This window comes from Nipponia nippon, unplaced genomic scaffold (genome assembly GCF_047370975.1).
Source record: "Nipponia nippon isolate SJK-2023a ecotype South Korea unplaced genomic scaffold, ASM4737097v1 scaffold_10, whole genome shotgun sequence".
Classification (NCBI taxonomy): domain Eukaryota; kingdom Metazoa; phylum Chordata; class Aves; order Pelecaniformes; family Threskiornithidae; genus Nipponia; species Nipponia nippon.
The window spans coordinates 30,859,693-30,879,587 of record NW_028262291.1 but is presented as its reverse complement, the minus strand read 5'-3'; the positions used below and the strand labels follow the sequence as shown (position 1 = coordinate 30,879,587).

The following is a 19,895-nucleotide window of genomic DNA, read 5'->3' as shown; positions in this document are numbered from 1 at the left end:
TTCAGGTCTAAATGTTTGTTGTTCCATTTTCTGAATTTCAACCATAATATACATGAGAGAATTTGTAATATGACGGGTAAAAATGCTTTGCCAGGAAATCCCATTTCTGTGTGAAAGTTTGAAGTTGTCAGTACGCTAAATTTCCCCGCCTCTTTGCTATTTGGATTCCTTTGTGTCATTTTAATAAGGCTTGCAAGGGGAGGTTTTCAAATTAATGTCTGAGAGTGTGGGTTTGTATGATTTATTTTTGGTGTTTTTTTGTTGTTTGCTTGTTTGTTTGTTTTTTCCATACTGATTGTATGAGAGATAGTAAAATCACAAATGATTTAGATTTAAATATCATTGTTCTCCCGGGTTTTTTTAAAGTTTTTAGAGTATGTATGAGTGCACTGAACAGCACCATAACTCACCTAAAAATGGAATACGAGTGAACCCAAATATTGTTCTGATTTCGAATACTTTTTTTATAACTTTTGCTATAATCCTTCCCTGGTGATATAAATAGTTGGCTTTGGTGTATTTTTCAGATATTCTGTTTCTTCCAATTAAGACCACTCTCCTTATTTTAATTCTTTAAAATTTTAAACCTGAATAAGAGACTCTTTAAAGACAAACATTAATTCTGGTCGTGTTTTCTAAAATGTATTTGAAATGCATACTGAATTTAGAAGAAGAGTTGTCATGAAAACTTGCATGCACTGGCGATTTCTAAGGTCATAAAAAAACTTCTTACCAACAAAAATATTGGATTAAGACTAGAAAATGCATTGATACCAAAACCGTATTCACTTACTGTGTCCTTCTGATATTTACCTATTCATTTATCAAAAACTTTCAGTTACCTTGCACTTCACTGATACAAAAATTCCGTTATCAAATATGCAGTGAGATCACTTTATTTCGTTTTCTGTCTGAACTGTAGTATATAAGGACAGGAGCCGGTCTGAGCAGGTGAGCTCATGTTTAAAGCTCTAGAAGTCTTTTTGTAGCTGAGGAAGTGGGAGAGGAAAGTTGCATCTTTCTGTACGTTTGCGCATACTAATTTAGCAAATGGGCTCCCATATCATTCACTGACTAGCGTGGTCATCTTTCATTTCATAAATTACTATGCAGTTTTGTTCACTGTGAGTATAATCTGTATTTAGTGATCGCAAGACGCTTATGCCACTGATCTCTGTTCCATCCAAGCTGACAGAAGAAGTTATTTGGTAATGCACATATTGGTATCTTTAATTGCAAAAATGTAAATTTGAAACTTGTATAATGTTCTTGTGCTTTTGAAATAAAATATCTTGTATATGTATATTTAAAAAAAGGAAATAAAGTAACTTCTCATAGATTATTCAGTTTTTATTTGGAGGCGCTTTGGCCCTTCACAGTTCGTTTTACAAGAGCATTATAGCAGCATCTGTCAGTATGGAAAAGGGGAAGAGTTAGTAAAAGGTTGGTAAACAAAACTAGTTACCCCTGTAGTCTGTATCATCATTGTACCAGTTAGTAATGGTGGCACGCTTTTTCTCATTTGAAGAAATATTCCGCTTGAAACTTGTCCTGGTGTTTTACAGATGCAAATTCCTGCAGTGCCTACCTCAATTTGCAAAAGCAGTCTTAAGTACAGAATTTAATATTTAGATGTCCTTAAACTGATTCGTTGAGTGATTCTGGTTTTGTAGCTTCTCAGAGAAGAACTGGCTGTACTGTCTGTCTGATGCTTCACCTCTAGGAAGGGAAAGCTTGCGGTGTTTGTCTAATGTTCTGTGTGATACGTATTAAAAAAAAAAAAAAGTGTTTTATTACAGAAATCATAGAAGCGGCCAGGACTTCTTGCCCCTTTTTGTGTCACAAGCTGCTGGCTGTCGTCACCTTCTCGCTGCTTTGGTGTAGCTTCGGGCACCATTAAGCTTACGGAGTTTGGGTGTTAATAGTGTTGCTCTCTGTGCTTATTCTTAGTAAAGCAAATGCTTTTTTTTAAGAACCAATTCCTGAAAAGGTAAAAGGGTAAAGGTAAAAAGATTAAAGTCTACTAGCAAATATGTTCTGAAGAACTTTGGAACAAGAAGCGCGTTCATTAGGGGCGGGGAGGAAAAAAGCCACAGCACCATTTCTCGTGTTGTAAGAATCTCGAGGTGCAATGTACAAAGTTATATAGAGGATGATTTTGGCCATCACTTGTTTTGCTTTATGGTTGAAATCCACTCTGTTTTCTAAACAATATCCTTGAATAATCTCCGCTGTAAACTAGTCGGATGCATGATACAGTATCTAAGTTTGTTACTCAGATTCTTTTAACCTGTTACTTGACAAGAGCTTCAAAGATACTTTCTTCAAAATGAAAGTTGTTTCATTTCTGTGGCACAATTTCTTTTATTTGTTTTTATCTGTGTTTTGCAGGTAGGCTAAATTTAGGGTTTGATACAGAAAACAAATGGATAAATAATGAAAATCCACTCCTATGCAAGTCTCTCAAACCCAGTTATTTCTTACCCTAGCTACATTTCTCTAAACTTCCATTCAGCATGGTTGAAAGCGTGCATGAAAGAGCAGCTGTGTAAAGGAAACGTGCGTTGAAGGAGAGCGAGCTGAAAATCAAAGGGATTATATGCATTATTTTGTGTAATGGTGAGTAAGAGCAAACCAGGTATAAAGTTAAACATGAAACATTAAAACTGGACCTGAGTTTTCTTCTTATTTCTGTGTGACTATTGTTCATGAGATCAGTGTCAAAAAAAAGGAGTATAGTTTGTGCCATTTAGTTACAGGTTGTCAAACAACTTGGAATCCATCAGACTTAATTTTAGGAGGTTTCCAGGCTTCATGCTTGAGGGAATGAGCCTCAGCAAAATGTTGTGAAGCAGGTAGCGGGACTGTGGATTTCATGATAGTTTCAAGTCCTTGCTGTATTCGTGAAGATCTGTGGCTAGTCTTTTTCAGCAGACTGCAGAACCTTCTGTCTCCTTCCTCTTAATAGTGGCTGAAAGATAGTATTAGCCTCTTTGGGTACAAGTATTGAGATACAGTCTAGCACTTGGAGAGAGGTCATCCGAACGTACCAGAGTTTCTGCTTGCAGGTTATGCTGAACGTACCATGGCAGCCTGAGGAGTAATCCACTCTAGATGACAAAAAACCTCCAATCTTCTTTCATTCCATTTTTCTTTCTGTGAATCATGCTGACCTTTACTAAAAGTGGCAAAACCAATGTATCTCAATGTCATGATACTGCAGAAGATGTAGGAATACTTATTTTCCCAGTTCAGAGTTATACAGAACTTCATTGAGCAAGTCGATTTACGTACTCCAGGCAGTCTGCCTCCGCTAACTGACAGAGGAGCAGGAGGAGATCACCCACGGAAGTGACGCTCTCCTCATCAGGACTCTGCCGGTGTCCCATGAGCGTCACACCTTGGTGGTCCTTTGCCAAGCGACAGAGGACCGCATGCAGACCCTGAAGTGCTCCCATAGTGGGACGCTGATACAAAGCACGTGTGTACCAAATGATGTGTAAGATTTTAAATATCATGACTCTTCTGTTGTAGAGAACTGTATGATTGTATGCGATTTAAAAAAAATGAGTTTGCAGAAGGGAGGTTTCTAGCTTCTAAGGAAATATGCTGTGTTCATTTTTTTAATATAAATGAAACTCTGAATGTGCTGTACTTGTATATTTCTTATTTATTATTTTTTCCTTATGGTCAATGTAGAGTAAGTGTTTTCAGTGGTAATCAGAAAGCTCTAAAGGAGGAGCATCGTAATTTCAATTTCTACAGGAACTGTCATAGTGCCTTCACCAGAAAGTGAACGTTAAAATGTTGTGTTTGTTTTGGTTTTGGTTTTTTTTTTTCGTGTTTTGTTTTGTTTTTTTAATGAAGAACTTCATAAAGAAGATAGTTTTATGCATAGGTGAGTTCCTTACTCTGGAAGTTGCTGTTGCACAAATGTATTGTTATTAATTCTGACTGGATTACGCATTAATAACAAATAGGATAAGAAGCGTCCCCCAAATCGTATTTATTTCTGTATCTGAGCAGATGCTCCGGCTTAAAGGCTTGGCTTGCTAATGCCATCTTTGTCTTTATAAATTACAGGGAATTAAAGATGGAGTCTGTTCTGCTACCTGAGTTCGTTTTCTTGATCCAGTGGCTGTAATGTTAAATACTCCAGGAACCCCAAACTAGCATGACAGGTGCTGTAAAGCAAGCTAGGTATGTAGGCTGCACTTCTGCTGTCTGAGGAAACTAATACATACAAAGCAAAGAAGAAAGCATTTATTTAAAAAAGTGAATTTTATCCTGATTACTGTGAAATGAGCTATCATCTTTTTGTAATATATCTGTATCGATGGGAACTCTGAATGCCTATCCAGGATAGAAATGAACAATCTAATGGCTAAGTAGTTACTGGTAATGGTCGAGGCAATGGCTGTTCCCTGTGAAATGTCTGCTGGTACTCGCTTGACTTCACAAGCGATCACATCGCTAGCCACTGCTGCCGTTTTGGGCGGCTGGCTGAGAGACAAAGGTTAGCTTGCCACATATTAACTAGTCCTTTATGGTAAAACGTGATCTCTTCATATGAAAGTAAATGAGCTGCGTGGGGGCCGGGGAAAACGTGTAGCTGGACAGTTATACCTCTGCTCTTAGTGCTAATATTTTATAGTAACTACTGCACGAAACTTCTGTGTCTTTACAGAGACGCTCAGGCTGGACGATCATTTTAGTTCACCTCTTTCTTGCAAATCTATTTTTCAGAGCAGATTCTTGACAAATCCATCATACAGGGACCTCGACTAGAGAGTTATCAAAAGAGTAAGCTCACGGCTATTGGAATTCTGCAAGCTAAATAGTTGACCTAGAGAGGTTTTTTAAATGGTGCAAAATGTCAGGTTTCCTCTGCTTCTACAGTTAAATGCATTTTGCCATTAGGAAATATTTCCTAAAATACAGAGTAAGATTTCCTTCTTTTTTTTTTTTTTTAATTATGCTCTTATTTCCTGTTTTACAACCATTTTCATCTTGCTGAACCATTCCTCACTTTTTTTAAAAGATTTTATTTTTTAAACTTTGCATATTCTTAGTCCTCTTGATTCAATTTTTCCTAATGAAACAAATCTTCAGAAATAATTTCTGGTTTTCTGATTATCTTACGCCTTTTGGTTACTGAGCAATCTCGAACTGTTTTTCCAGATGTAGATGGCCTCAATTGTGTGGAGGAAGGGATTGCTATTGACTGACGTACGTGGCACTTTGCATGCTCATCTGAAAAAAAATCGCGCTTTTAAAAATTGTATTCTGTTGCAAAGTCTGATTAATTTGCAGTACATGATTGTCGTTCTCCTCGATCTCTCGAGGTACTACAACTTTCTGTGTTCGTTCTTTTCCAGTGTGTATCAGCTAATTTTAGTGCCGCTGGTAAAGCTCGGGACGCTGTTGTGCTCAGTCTTCTGCACCACCACCACAACAGACTGTGATGCAGAAGGAGTATTTTTGACTCTCGGAAACGGTTGAAGGAATTACGTGCCAGTTAAGTTTAATTCCACACTGGACACCGTGATTGAAATGAAGAATAGAAGTAGGCACATAGGTAAATGCAGTGCAAAGGGAAGAGTTAATATAGTTCTTGTAAAGGGAAGTCTCGGCTTGCACATCTAATTCTTTGAAGGAGTTAATGAATATGATGAGGATGTTGAGCCAGTCAATAATAATGTAGATTTCAAAAAACTTTGAATAGTGTCCCCCAACTAACTCATAGAATTAGAAGAAGCTGTCATGAGATAAAAAGGAAGATCTGGTTCAGCAACAAAGTAACAGAATAAATGGTGTATTTTCACAATGGAAGAAGCTTAACAACTGAGATCCACAGAAATCTTTTTCTCAGCATTTTCAGAAGTGATCTGAAAAAGGGAATTATGAAGTGGCAAATTCTGCCAATGATACAAAGACACTCTGTAAAACTTACTTTGAATGTTTTCAGGAGGCTGTTACGAAACTGAGTGGCTGGATAATAACAGAATATTCAGTTTTGGTAAATGAAAATTTGTGTAGCTATGCAAAAACTAACATCTTGCACTAGACTAGACTATTTCAGTTGGAAGGGACCTACAACGATCATCTAGTCCAACTGGCCGACCAATTCAGGGCTGACCAAGTTAAAGCATGGTATTAAGGGTATTGTCCAAAGGCCTCTTAAACACGGACAGACTTGGGGCTTCGACCACCTCTCTAGGAAGCCTGTTCAGTGTTTGACCACCCTCTCAGGAAAGAAATGCTTCCTGATGTCCAGTCTAAACCTCTCCTGGCGCAGCTTTGAGCCATTCCCATGTGTCCTATCACTGGATCCCAGGGAGAAGGGATCAGCACCTCCCTCTCCATTTCCCCTCCTCAGGAACCTGTAGAGAGCAGCTGTTATGAGACCCATTGAGTTCATGATGTCTTCAGCTCTACGCAGTGTTGTTAATTTAAAAATAATAAATGGAGAAGAGTGATGAAAATTAGCAAAGGTGTGAAACAACTTCCATAGAAGAAAAGGTCAAATAGCAACTTCTTCAACTTGAAAAGATAGGATCCAGAGAGATTACAATAGAGGACTGTAAAATCAGGAATGACATGGAGGGGATAAATCAGCTACATCTTACAGCAAGAATTAGGGGATAGCTGATGAAGTTGTCAGGGAGTCAATAAGCAAAAAGAAGCGGTTTTTCAAACAATGCAGAATTGAATTGTGAGAAATTAAAATCTGAAGGTCGTTGTTGTGGTTTGGATATCAAGAACATGAACGGGTTTAAAAAAAAACACTATGCAAATTCATAGGAAAAAAAAGTCCACTGATATTTATTAAAACACAGTGATATAAATATCCTCTTTGTCATACCAAGTCCCAAACTGCCGTTTCCTGGAAGGTAGGAGGCTTTGTCAGGGAAAGAGCTATTTTCTAATGGTCTTGCCTCTTATGTGCCTTTTGCAAAACATCGGCTACAGGCTACTATTGCAGGCAGACCCCATCTGTCCATTTTTATTTTTGACATACGTAAGTATAGGCCTAAAATTTTAAGCAGTGAAGCAATTGCATTTGAAATGATGATCATGTATATAGCCTGCTTGAATTGCAGTACAGGTTTTTACATCACACACTTTATTTACAATATATTCTTACAGTATAATTCTTGCTTATTCTAGTGTTACAGAAAAAAACATTGTTTAGACAGGTAAAGGAATTTTTACTGTTACTTTTGCAGTTTCAAAAGCAGGAATAGTTCTGCTTTGAATATCCCCGTGATATAACTTCTTTTACTTACTATACACAAAGAATGCACGAGCTGTCCGATTTTTATATTCAAACAATGTATTATTCTCAACAGTAACAAGTAAAATATTTTATGTGGTCTTTTATCCTCTATTCTGTATGTTTTTCCTGCTTGCTGTTAATGATGAATTACAGTCAAAGGGCATCCTGTAACGACAGGCGTCTTGGGTGTAGGAGGTTTTCACTCCATGCATTGACAAAGTTCCTGAGCGCTGTACTAGGAACACGGTGGGAGATCTGTCAGTCTGTCTTTGCCTTCATTCGTTCCAAATAATCCCTTATCTTCCAGCCCCCGGATCTATGTAAGTACTGCTGAAATTAGGAGCTTTTAAACACCTAGGATCATCAGTATTTGTTTTATGGGAAGTATTTGCTTGTTTTTAAACTTGGGCTATCAGATGCTACTTGGAATTTTAAATATCCCGGCATGAGCTGCCAGTTAGTGTTCTTGAGCAGAGAACTCCTTTCAGCCGTACCCATTGGCTTTCAGGGCGGTGTGGCAGCTGGCTTCCTCTAAGCTATGGAGGGGGAAAAATGAAGAGCTACTTCAGACTATTTTTTGCGGGGGGAGTGAAATACATTATGCTAACTTTCATTGCCTTCAACTCCATTTCATCTAGCTAGTAGGTTCTTTTAGAAGGGCTGCAATATATGTGTAACTGGGCTAATATTTCCCTTGTCCTAACTTGGACTTACAGAGTTTTCATTTCACAGTTTTTTGTCTTAAAGAATCTTTTGATCTGGTGTAATAATTTATTTTGGGATTTCCCTGCTGCTGGGATTTCTATAGATGTAATGACAGTAATGACAAACTTTGTTGGTACCTAGTAGACCAATCTGTATGTTAGCAGATGTAGACCCATCCTACCTGGAACATTTGCTCGTGCATAATGATTGTTCTGACGTATTCAGGCCGTGACAGAAGTATGTAAGCAAGGGAGAGAAAGTGGGGAAAATTCCAAAAGTTTGTTTTGCGCAGTGTTGAAAATCAGGGATTTCACAAGAATGAGTAAAAATACACCCAGCCAAAGAAGTATCAGCATTTTTGGAGCTGTCACCAGTCCGTGGTTTGTTCAATTGTCCTATTAGTTTTCCTACCTTTTTATTCCCCCAACAGTGAAAAATCTGGTTAACCGTAAGACTGGAATATGTCAATCTACGCTTGTGATGTCATTTCTTTGAAGACTTGCCTAGCTGGCTGCTGGGATAGATTTTGTTGTAACATTGGTTTTGCCACAGTTTGTGTTTTGAACATTAATGTTGGGGTCGTTCATGCCTGAGACAGTGGAGATCTGATTGGCTTTGCCGAGGTTCTTGATAACGTTGATGTTGTATTTGGCAGTTTCCACAAAGCTGTTTTCTAGTAACCAACCATCTGATTCGCCCTCCAAATCTCCTAGCAGAAGGACATTCTTCATTGCTGTTTGTAGGTACCGAACACCAATAAGTACAGAGAGCTGTAAGAAACAGTTAATGGTTAAACAGAGAGTTTAAATTACAGCCTCAATCCTACCACTAAGTCAGCTTTCTGACTTGTGTATTTACAGGCCTAATAACGAATATTGAGTAAAGCAGACAAATTCTTTATCCCAGCAATATATCTAACCACTCTCCCAATTAATGACAGTTTTTAGAAAGAAAAATACCAGGGAGAGATTGATTGATTCTCCATTCTTCGGTCGCATTCCCACTTGCGTGTTATTGGCACATAAATACCTAGAATTACTTGGAAACACTGCAGCCTCAGAGACTACAACTAATTGACGTAGAAAGGATGATCAATTAATGGAACCATCAGTCACTGGGGCAAAAAAAATTAAATTGTAGTCTGTTAATTTCTGTGAATTTTTTTTCCACTGACTTTGATTAAATCGGCATTTCCTCTTAGGAGTTTAATCATTCATATGTAAGCCATGTGTCCCCTCCATGCCAGTGCATTAAAAGAAGGACTGCCTATAGCAGAGGCTCAAGTAAAAGTTTAGGAAAAAGCCCCACTTGCATCGTTCTGTTGGAATCGAGATCAGCGTGCCCAGCTTGTCAACGTTAAAGGGAGCACGGACAGCCGGCTCGCAGCTTTGTCATGTGCTGCCAAAGGCCTGCTGTTTCTGGCACCGCCACCCCATCTAGCACTGCCTGAGGACTAGTGTGAACTATTTTAATTATAGTGCTCATATTTACGCAACAGAGCAATAATCAGAAAACTGAAACTTATTAAAAAGGGAAGAAAACCATCTTTTAGCCTATGCCGTTGGGGGTCCTTTACCTGCCGATGACAACATCCAGACAACTTGTTTTACAGACACCAGCAGAAAGACTGCATCTTTGCAGGTGTCTATGCTTGCCTGTGATATGCTTATTTTGATTGCATAATAATCGACATCTGAAAAAGTATGCCATGTTTGCAAGTGCTGTCTAACTGGTGAAGCTAATGTAAAAAGGAGGCTTTGAGATATTAATACTTATGCTCAATTTTTACTATAAATAAAATTAATGTATTCAGCCAAAGGCCTGCTCACATTTTGTATATTCTTTGTTAAAACTGACTTAAAGCAATCCTCAGAGCTCACCTAATTTCCTTGCAGTTGTGTCACTGCATGTATCACCCTATATCTGATCCCATAAATGCTTCAGGGAAGGGAATATGCCATAGTCTATTGAAAAAGCTCTGTAAATATACAGAATTTTATATGTAATTTCTAATAGTTCTCGTCTTCAATGAGATTTGCTTCCGCTGTGGGGACTTTGAGAAAGTTGTCTGTGCTAAAGGAAGTCCTGCAACATTCTTGAAGTGCTTGTGGACTTTATATTAAATACTGAGGCACTTCTCGTACGTTAACACGGTAGTTGGCTCCCATCCTGGAGAGATGGAAGCCTCTGATTAATCTGACGCGGGCCATTTTTATCAGACTTACCTCAAACAACCAAATAAGCAATGCTGCAATACCAATGGATCTCATAATAGCTGTGTAGTAATCCAGCAGGGCCTCTCTGCACCCCTTCACCCAGATATTGAGCTCCTCCGTCAGAAAATCGTAGTTGTAGTGAGCACTGTTGTTTGTCAGCTGGTACTGGATGCAGGGCCGCGGGGAGCTTGGGTTGCAGCAGCTGAAGGGCACGCCGTCCACCAAGAACTTCCCATCGACGTTGCTCTTTAGACGGCTGCAACAGGACAGAAAGTTCGGGCATTACAAATCTGCTATCAGCAGCAGACAGTGCCTGTGATTTCTATCAAATGTTATAATGGAAGTCTGCTGCGATGTAGGCCTCTCCAATGTAACAAAAGGAAAATGGGAATATATTTCCAACTGGAAAAGTTGCTTCCTGCAGGAAAACTACATTTTTCATTTGCTGTATTTCTTAAGTGTGGTATCAGCGCAGTATCGCATGTGGTTCTTGGTACTGTGCGCACAAGATGTGGATTCAGTATTCTCGGAGACGTTGCCTTTTTAGGTATCTTTGTGTTGAAAATACTAAAGGCAATTTCTGAACTTGTTTATCTTGGTGGAACTCTAATGGAAGTTATGGCACTAGAAATCCTGTGTTTCACTGCTTTTGGATTGATTTTCAACACAAGAGAGAACCTAATACGAGAACAACTTTGCACGCCACAGGAACCACTGGAAATTGTCCGCCGGCATTTCATCATTGTACCCATATGCGATGGCTGGTTGGGCACGTGTTCTGAGACTAATTCACAAGGGAGTTTCTACTTTTGTAACTATACTTTTTGTAACTTTGGAAACCGTTTGTATTTATTGCTAAAAATTATTTCTTTACTTCCCTATAAGATCAGGAGAAAAACAAGTGGGAAAAGAAGAAAGATAAAGAAATAGGAGGGAGAAAAAAAAAATCATAGTATTTTTGACACAGTCTCAGATTAATCAAGAGTTTCTGGAACAGTTAAATGAATCCTTGACATCCATGTATTTTCCTTGTATTATCTGCTCTTCAGCTAGTGCGTCCTTGTGAGGACTTCTGTTCCCAAGCAGGTTCTGCGGAGAAATAGGTTTTCTAGAAATTGGAGAGTCTACAAGATGTTGAGATGCTCTCACACTTTGGGGAAGTAGCCTCTAAGCATGTAGCTATTTTCATGCTCATTGCAAAAGGCTGCTTTCCTGGGACAGCCCCACAGGTGAGAACCACAGCCTGTTTTAATGAAGCCCATGTCCCCTTTAGCCTTTGTTAGGGAGCCAGAATACATGAAAGACAACTTTCTCTTAGATACCCAGGTTTCACCATTTGCTAATAGTAGAATTTTTAATATTTTCCAAAACTTATCCTCATTTATTAACGTTTACAAATCGTATTTTCCTGTTCCACTACAGATGATCTAAATTAAAGGGAAGGAAGCCAGCACAAGAAGCTCATCAGGTGGACGGAAGCGGCAGAAACTCTGCCGTCCGCTGTTCTTCTGGCATTTGGGGACTAAATGTATCCTTCCCAAGAAACGTAAGCTGCTAGGAAGCTCAGTACGTGTGGCTGTGCTGGGATGGCAGAATAATGGCCTTCATGTTATTGCTGTGGGCCTGCTAAATACAACCTCCTTCCTTTTTTCTTTTTTTTTTTTTTTTTTTTTGGGGGGTGGTGATGGTGTGTTTTGTTTGTTTAACATTCTGTCAAAAATATCTTCCTCAAAGATCTTTCCAAGTAAGTCAGGAAGTTCATCTGCCATTTCCCACCTAGGAGTGGGTTAGGCATGAATTCCTCTCCATTTTAAAGTCTAGCTCTTCACTTTGTGGCCATCACGTTCCTGGTGATGGCAACAGCATGAAACCAATGCAAAAGAACCCAAATAATCCACTGAAACCAGACTTAAGTGTGCAAGCAGTGTAATGGGCACAGGCAAAACGGCTCGCTGGGAGGGAAACAAGGGAGAGAGCAGAGGGGTACCAAATGGAAGGCTCGAATGCGGGAGGAGAAAAGAAACCACACAGATGGAGGAGAGGAAGGCCGGCACATTGTGAACGGGAAGCTTTTACCCGGGCCAGCAAAATGCCCTGTATATTTCAGTGACAGGACCCAAATGTAGCACAGCATCTAAAATGGTTAAAATGCAATCTCTTAAACTAGGTCTTTAAGCTTTCCTTTTGATCCCAAGCATCAGTTTAATTACTTGTTTTCTTCCTGCCGCATGTTACAACAAAGAGGAATCTTCTTTCTACTACCAACAATAGCAGTTTCCAGACTTTGGGTTATGTCCCCCTGCCAACGCATCTCCTCTACTAGTGGCAAATTAAAGAATGGTTCGTCTTGGTACTGTCAGAAGGGAAGACCTCGGTATCAGAGCTGAGGGAGTGAGACATTCACTGCCATTTGTTGTTGCAATTCAAAGTTGCTGTGGTATCGTAAAGCAAAACTTGCTTTTGAGACTATAAAAAGATGATTTTTACCCAACCATAGCAATGATAGGATTGGACCACTGTAACCTGCCTCATCCTCCTGCCGTTCCCACTCTCCATTTCTTGTCCCATTGTGGTGTTCGCAATGGAGATACAGAAGAGAGGGGAGGGAAGAGGATTATGAAGGAAGGCGAGAAGTTCGCTTTTGCAACAGTATGTCGGTTCTCAACTGCTTTGCCTCTTAATCTATCAAGTACTAATTGGCGTACAGTACAAGATGAAACCAAGAAAAATACTTGGTTCCTTCTCCGTCCTTTCTGAACATTACCAGCTGGACTTTGCTTCTAATTATTTCATATTAGATGCTTCTCTACCAGATTTTTGGAAATCAGTATAATTTGGTTATACAGCACCAACTTGGATTCTAGCAATCACGATGGAATTATCTAACTTATATAGAGTAAAAGAAATTCTGCAGTGTAATTACTTCCCTCACACACACTTCACTGACATCTTCTGCCTACCTGGGGCAAAAATTAACTGTCAGTGTATTTTCAAAATAATGGCAGAGCACAGGTGACCCTGCAGAAGAAAACAGAGTTTAGCTAAGACCCTGGGTAAAACGTTATTGTTTCTGCATGTCTCACAGAGATAAAAGGCAGTATATTTTACTTTTGTCCTCACAATAAGATACTACTCTTAAGTTTCTGTGGACCATCTTTGTTGTCATGTCACTCTTCTGTGCAGAACCAGGATTTAAAACACCTCTTGGGTCAGTCTGCTTTGTGTCACTGTTGCTTTCCAACTTCTCGCTCGAGACCACTTGTTCTAAAGCTTGCTTTATTTCCACAGCCAACTGCCTGATGCATGCTGACGCCCTCGTGTCCTCTGGAGTATTTGCAGCTCTGTATATATGCTTTGCTATAATGGCAGTTTCAAGTTGCAAATTCTGTGAAAATAAGATCTTTGGCCTCCCTTCACCTGCCTTTATTGTCACTGATTTTTGAGTTCAGCAAAACAGAACACTTGACAAATGCCAGTCAAGCTTTTTGTGTTTGTCTTTCCCAGGAACGTATAACTACTTCGCTCTCATCAGTGAAGACTTTTTTTTCAGCTTTAGAAGAATTATTACATACTGGATTGTCTACTTTTTTTTTTATTATTGTTACCTTTTCTATTGTCTGTAAGAATTACCAGACTCTTCTTTTTGAGCATATAACTTCACAATTGCTACATCACATGAAGCACCAACAAAAAAAACCCAAACCAAAACAAACCAACAAATTTCAAGGGGTTTTCTCCTGCTGTTTTATGCAGCGTATGTGGTGTTGGCCGTTTCTTACATGTGAACATATAGATTTGAACCTGGATTTGCAAAGTCTAATATCTTGAAGCAGAAAGATCTTTCAATGTTTAGGATTGACTGTGCTATGTATTGACAGGACAATCCTTTTTTCTTTCCATCATTAGCTCACTATAACTGAAATCTTGAGGTAGCTAATTCACACATTAAAAAAAGGAAGATATGTATTTGCTTTGCTTAGCATCCCTAAAAAGTTAGCAAAAGACAACTGTGTGCATATAGTTAGCATATTTTGTGAGTAACGTGGTCATTCTACAGTTTTTTGATTGAGACAAAGGTCCAGTAGAAATTAGTATCTATTTGGCCTTATAAGGTGTATGCTGGAACCCCAGAATGATTAAATATAAACAGAAGGATGCTTTTTGGCTCGAGTACTTTAGTATTTTTGGTCTTAGAGGGAGCATATGGTCTAGACAAAGTGTTATTCCCACTATTATCCACTACATGTTACTACATTAGTTAAACTACGAGGGTATTTGTAAACATGCCTATGACCAAAGAAACGTTATCTCTTCTTGAGTTAGACCCATTACCAGAGTTATTTAGAATGATCTTTGAGAGAAGCCTTCTAGCCACAAGATGCTGAGGAAAAACACTGCCAGAATTTTTGGCCGATGGCAGAGAGCAAGCAGTTTTGCCGTACTCTCTTTAATGTCAATGCATCTCAAGATCTTTTGATACTAGTGGTACTTACTTTCTGTTCAATACAAATTCTTCTCGAATGAGGCTTTTTCCTAGGATTTTTTTATTATGACTAGTAAATACTTACTCCAGAACTTCCTTGGAAGCCATATTCAGATAACGAGCAGATACCCACTGAATTTCAAACCAGTCTCTAAAGCCATTGTTTCCACAGCATTGGAATCCAATTTGTAACATATCCACTGTTTTCTTTAAGAAACATCGTCCAGGTATGTCTGTGTCCTTATAGAACTTAATAGCATCCCTCAAACCCAGATAGAGAGACTCTTCCAGCTCATTCCTCATGGTATAGCACATGAGAGCACCCACCAGGATGCAGAAGGTAAAACAGAAGGTACATACGATGTATGGAAGCATAACTAGTTTCCATCGAGAGAACTTGTTGCCATCAGAGCAGTCATAGCAGATTTTGCCACCCAGAAAGTTGATGATACACGCTATGACTCCTACGGAGATCAGCATGTTGGGGACAGAGTTAATGTCCCCTTTAGCCATCACTTCATTGCGTTTCTTGATCTCTATTTTCAGAAAGAGGCCAAGACTGAAGAGAATGATCCCGCTCACTACAGAAACCCAGTTGAGGATCCATAAGATCTGAGCCAATTTGTCCCTCTTAGTTTTGGTGAATTTTACTTTGAGGACAGCCATAGTCAGACCAGCACTACGAAGAGAAGCGCAGGTCAAGGAAAGCTCGTAAGCTGATTAGGAACATGTATCCAAGGCATGCGGTAGACATCTGAAGAAGAGAGAGAGAGAGAGAGAGAGAGATTACTGTCTGACTGGATATTTATAGAGACTACAGAAAGCTCCCTGTACAGCCTGACGCACTCTGAGACCAGCCAAGGGAGTGCCCCAGTGAAATTTATTGCTTAAATTTCATACAATACGAATCGCTTAAGAAAATAATTCTAAGGACCGACTAGAGTAATTAAAAGCAAGCGAACAGTAGAACCAATGAACTCTGGATTCCTATGGGTTTTTGTCTTGAGAGCAATTTCCTGTGCAGATTTTCTGATGACTAGAAGTGAGCTGATCTGCTGTCTTTCCCTCCAGGAGACTCATGGCGCCCTTCCCTTCTACTCATTGCCCATAGTTTCTTCATGATTCTAGGAATTTATAATTCTTAGATTACTGTGTCATAGTCAGATTTGCATTCAAAAGTTGCTAAGTACGACAAACAAGCACATACATACAGCATAATCACATAAGCCTTTTTTCCATATGGAAAAAAACATGAAAATAGCACCAGAAACCAGAATCACCATTACTGTTGCAACGTCTGCCCCTGCAGCTAAAGTTGCTTGTTCTTTCCCTTGTCTTGAGAACTGTGACAGTCATGCCTTATTCCTGCCCTCCTACCACCTTTAGACTGGCTTACTTTCCGAGTCCCCCATATTCCAGTCAGAATCCTAAACTTCATTCCTGGTTGTTCTTTCTGCAATAACCTTGGCTTTTTCACTGCCCATTGGAACTGCTTCCATTCTCCCATCTGAAGAAGACTCTGCAGACCCAAGGGACACCACGATATTTTTTTTGAAGGTGAACTATTTGAAAAATGACAGGAAGCTACTCATGTGTTTAGTAATTTATATCTTGTATATTTTTAGCTTGTTTTTGATACATCTGCTCTTATGTTATTAACAGTCCTTTAATAACTTTCCCCTGTGATCTACAGACTTTTATTTTTCTCTCCAAAGATCACAATGATGAGTATAAAATATATTCAAGATACCACCCCCCCCCCAAGTTTCAAATCTGATATTTCAGAGTTCCACAGCTGAAGGAGGACTTCTGTGTTTCAAGGTCTGTCTTCTTTTCCCCAGCTATTAGTGGATCTAAGAAAAGATAGCATCTTTCCCAGCACTTTTAACCTTGCTTCTCTGCAACGCTACTAACTTCTCCTTTGCACCTCCCCAGTTATATCACAATCACAGACAGAAAGCAGATAATAACATCCAAGATCTAAAACCTGTTAGAGCTGGAGACAATGTGTTTTCTGTGTACGTGATGTGGATGTAGAACTATGCTGCAGTACCTCAGGACCAAACCATGAACTTTTACCCTTCTTCAGTGCTTCTGATGCTTTGTGATTGCCTTTCCTCAACATGTGCAAGATACATGGAGCTCTTCTTTCTTTCCTCTCCACAAAACCTGCTCTCAGCATGGTCTTCTACTAATTCAGTAATTTTCATTAGAGTGATTTTATACTATATAGCTATGTATTTATATGATTATACAATCATTAATTCCACTAATACAATGGCATTTATAAACAGTAAAATATAAATCTGTAAATTTGGGGAAATAGAGAAGTATAGGCAGCTTTATTCATGTATAATTGTTTTTAAGCTAGTGGGCTCTACTGCTTAACTTCGTCTGAATAAACCGGTATCAGCTAAAATAGCACGAAAACTACCTGCAGACAAGCTGTACAGAAGTAGGGCTACACCAACCCACTAAAGGATCCACAGCTGCAATGAAGCTTAACATCAGGTAAGCAGATTGTTGCAGAGTACAGTTTAAAAAGGTAATGGTATCCCAGCATCTTCATCTGTATGTGTCGGAAGGAATCGATTCTATTTGTACAAGCGAGGAATAGGTTCTTCCATTCATATTAGGATATGGTTTAGATATCTTCATGCATTTGAATAGTAAAACATTTTAATGCCTGTAGGATCTAATCCATTCGTGTTGCATTTATTTTCTCCTGCATTTAGAGAGGAAGCTAATTCCCCTCAAAAATATTCATCTCTGTGTCTTTTGTAGAATATGCAGACTAGTGTGCAAAATGCACGGTGTTTTTCCTTACTGGTCTTATTTCCAAAGGTGTTGAGGCCAGCAGCACTCTGACTTTAAAAACAGGGTCCTAATTTTAATGATGTTAAGGCTGATTATTAGTTATGGTTGAATATTGATTGCGATCATATTGTGATAATCATATCGATTATTGTGATGAAATACTGATTACTGGTAGACACCTCTGTACAAACAAGTCCAGAGAACAGTCATTTATAAAATGACAATGCTTCCTTCACACCATTTTTCTACGACACCTTTCAGACCTCATTTAAGAGGATCATGCTCTGCTGGCACAGAATTAAGCCTCCGTATGAATTCCACTGACAGCCTGTCTGCCAAGCCCGGAGACAGTATCTTTGATTGCTTCACCAGTTAAGCAGTTCACGACTTGAACTGAAATAGCTGTAGATGGCTGCTGCAAATAGGTTTACTTGCCCCCGATACTCGGGTCTCAGAGCTCACAGTAGAGAAAATCTGTTGTGAAATGTCCTAGCCGCTGATAAGCAATTCACATTCAATGGCCAGTGTATATGAATGCATCACTCACTGTTCATTTCTATGATATACGTGTATGTATTTGCAAAATGCCTCTAAATTGTTAGGCCCACATATAGTTACAGTGTCACTGAGAGCACCCAACTTGCCAAACATCTTTTGCTTTAACATTTGAACAAAGGTTGTAAACCGTTCTACCTTTACTTCAAATTTATCTTCTCAAGAGGCATTGTTGATTTTGGAAGATGTAAATTCATGACTTTCTGTCATATATGCCTGAAGTTAGAAAAAAAAGAAAAATTTATGTGCAACAGCAACTCTTCTAGTAAGTCCTTGCTCCCAGTAACTCTAATGTGGTATTTCTAGCTTCCTTGGTGCAATTTTAGTATTGTTATAAGACTAGATTTCATGAAATATTCACATTCATCTAACAGAGGTACCCCTGCCACAGTCCCCCAGCGGTATAAGATCTGCTATTTCCCGTGAGCCATACTGCCAGAGGAAAGGGGAGGAACGACTGCTTGGTGTAGTGCAGTGACCACTCGTTGACTGACCCTGGCTGTCACTGATATACCTGGGACTGCACAAAGGATCTTTGGGACAACTGTGCTCCTTGTGAAACTTTGAGCGCATCAAGTCTAGGACAGAAGAACAACTTACCTACTCTATTCCTCACAAATTAGTCTATGGGAAACACTAGGCATAAGGTCTAGTGTTCCCAGCTTCTACATGGGTATTTCTCTCGACACTATTTTTTCCTACGCTAACAGTTTACTGAATTTATTTTAGGTAACGAGAAGACCCTCTTCCTATCATAATGAATTTCGTAAATACACCATAACGTTATTCTTTCCCTAACTGTTCAATGAAGTATTGAATATATTTACTAGCGTAAGATGTATTGCAACATGCATACTGCCCTGTAGTAACATTTTTTGAGCGCCATGAAGAAATTTCTTCCAGCTGAAAGAACTGAAGCGCAGTTATGAGCTAAAAGTGTCATTGTCTTGCTCTGCAACATGTATCCTTTCTTCTCCAAGTTGTATTTGCCAGTGGGCTATTGTAAAACCACAAACGCTCCTAGTAGCTCAGTGGAACTAACACCTCTATCCAAGTTCTGAGAAACACACCTCACCATTGCACATGAGCCACTCCAGAGTTACGAAGCATATACGCACAGACATTTTTTCCCCAGCTATGGGAGAGGAAGCTGGATTTTATTCTGTAAAGGGAGAAATATTTCTTTCAGCAGAAGCAGTCCAATAAATGTGGAAATCTCTTCCATATTATCGACGCTGTTCTCAAGCTTTCCTTGTCTAACTCACTTCAAACACAACTTCCTTCAGCATACCATAGCTTTTTGCTTTCAAGGTGCCACTTACCTGTTCCTTTGTTATCAAATTCCCCTAAGTACATAGAACAAGACACGGCACAGCTATTTATTTGTTTATAAAATTTACTTATTAGATGCAAATTGTCCAAAGAAATTTGGCTTGCAATTTTGTCATAAACAAACCACATCTTATCTCACCAATTTCACTAAAATCTGCCATTTTAGCTAAACGCACATTCTTATCTGTGACTTATTGTAAAAGAAACCACTAACCTGCTTCAGAGGACTGTACAAGATCTCAAAACTGGTAACTTGCTGAGTACAGGGGAGAAAATACCTGGATCAGTCATCCTGAGGAAGAGTGAAGTACTGATTTCCTGATGTCTGTGTAGTTCTGTCTTTACACTGACTCACCAATGGAGATGGAGAAAAAGACTTCAACTCTCCTGCCCATGCTAATCTCTCTCTCATCTCTAATCGTAGCTAAGAGATTTATTTCAAGGTTCTTATGCCACCAGGTTAAATCCTGCAAAACAGGCCAATTAACTGAGTGTGAACTGAGATCTC

The 19,895-nt window shown here is 39.2% G+C and overlaps 1 protein-coding gene across 1 annotated transcript in view; it reads right to left on the bottom strand.

The window, feature by feature from the left end:
- Positions 1–1,470: 1,470 nt before the first annotated feature.
- Positions 1,471–19,895, bottom strand: part of LOC104020338 (photoreceptor outer segment membrane glycoprotein 2) — a 28,347-nt gene continuing 9,922 nt past the window's right edge. The window contains exons 2-4 of the mRNA XM_087746342.1: positions 14,769–15,437; positions 10,210–10,456; positions 1,471–8,754 (exon numbers count right to left, since the gene is read on the bottom strand). Of these exons, the coding sequence (XP_087602468.1) occupies positions 8,488–8,754; positions 10,210–10,456; positions 14,769–15,349 (1,095 nt within the window). The 5' untranslated portion in view covers positions 15,350–15,437 and the 3' untranslated portion in view covers positions 1,471–8,487. The remainder of the gene's footprint in view (positions 8,755–10,209; positions 10,457–14,768; positions 15,438–19,895) is intronic.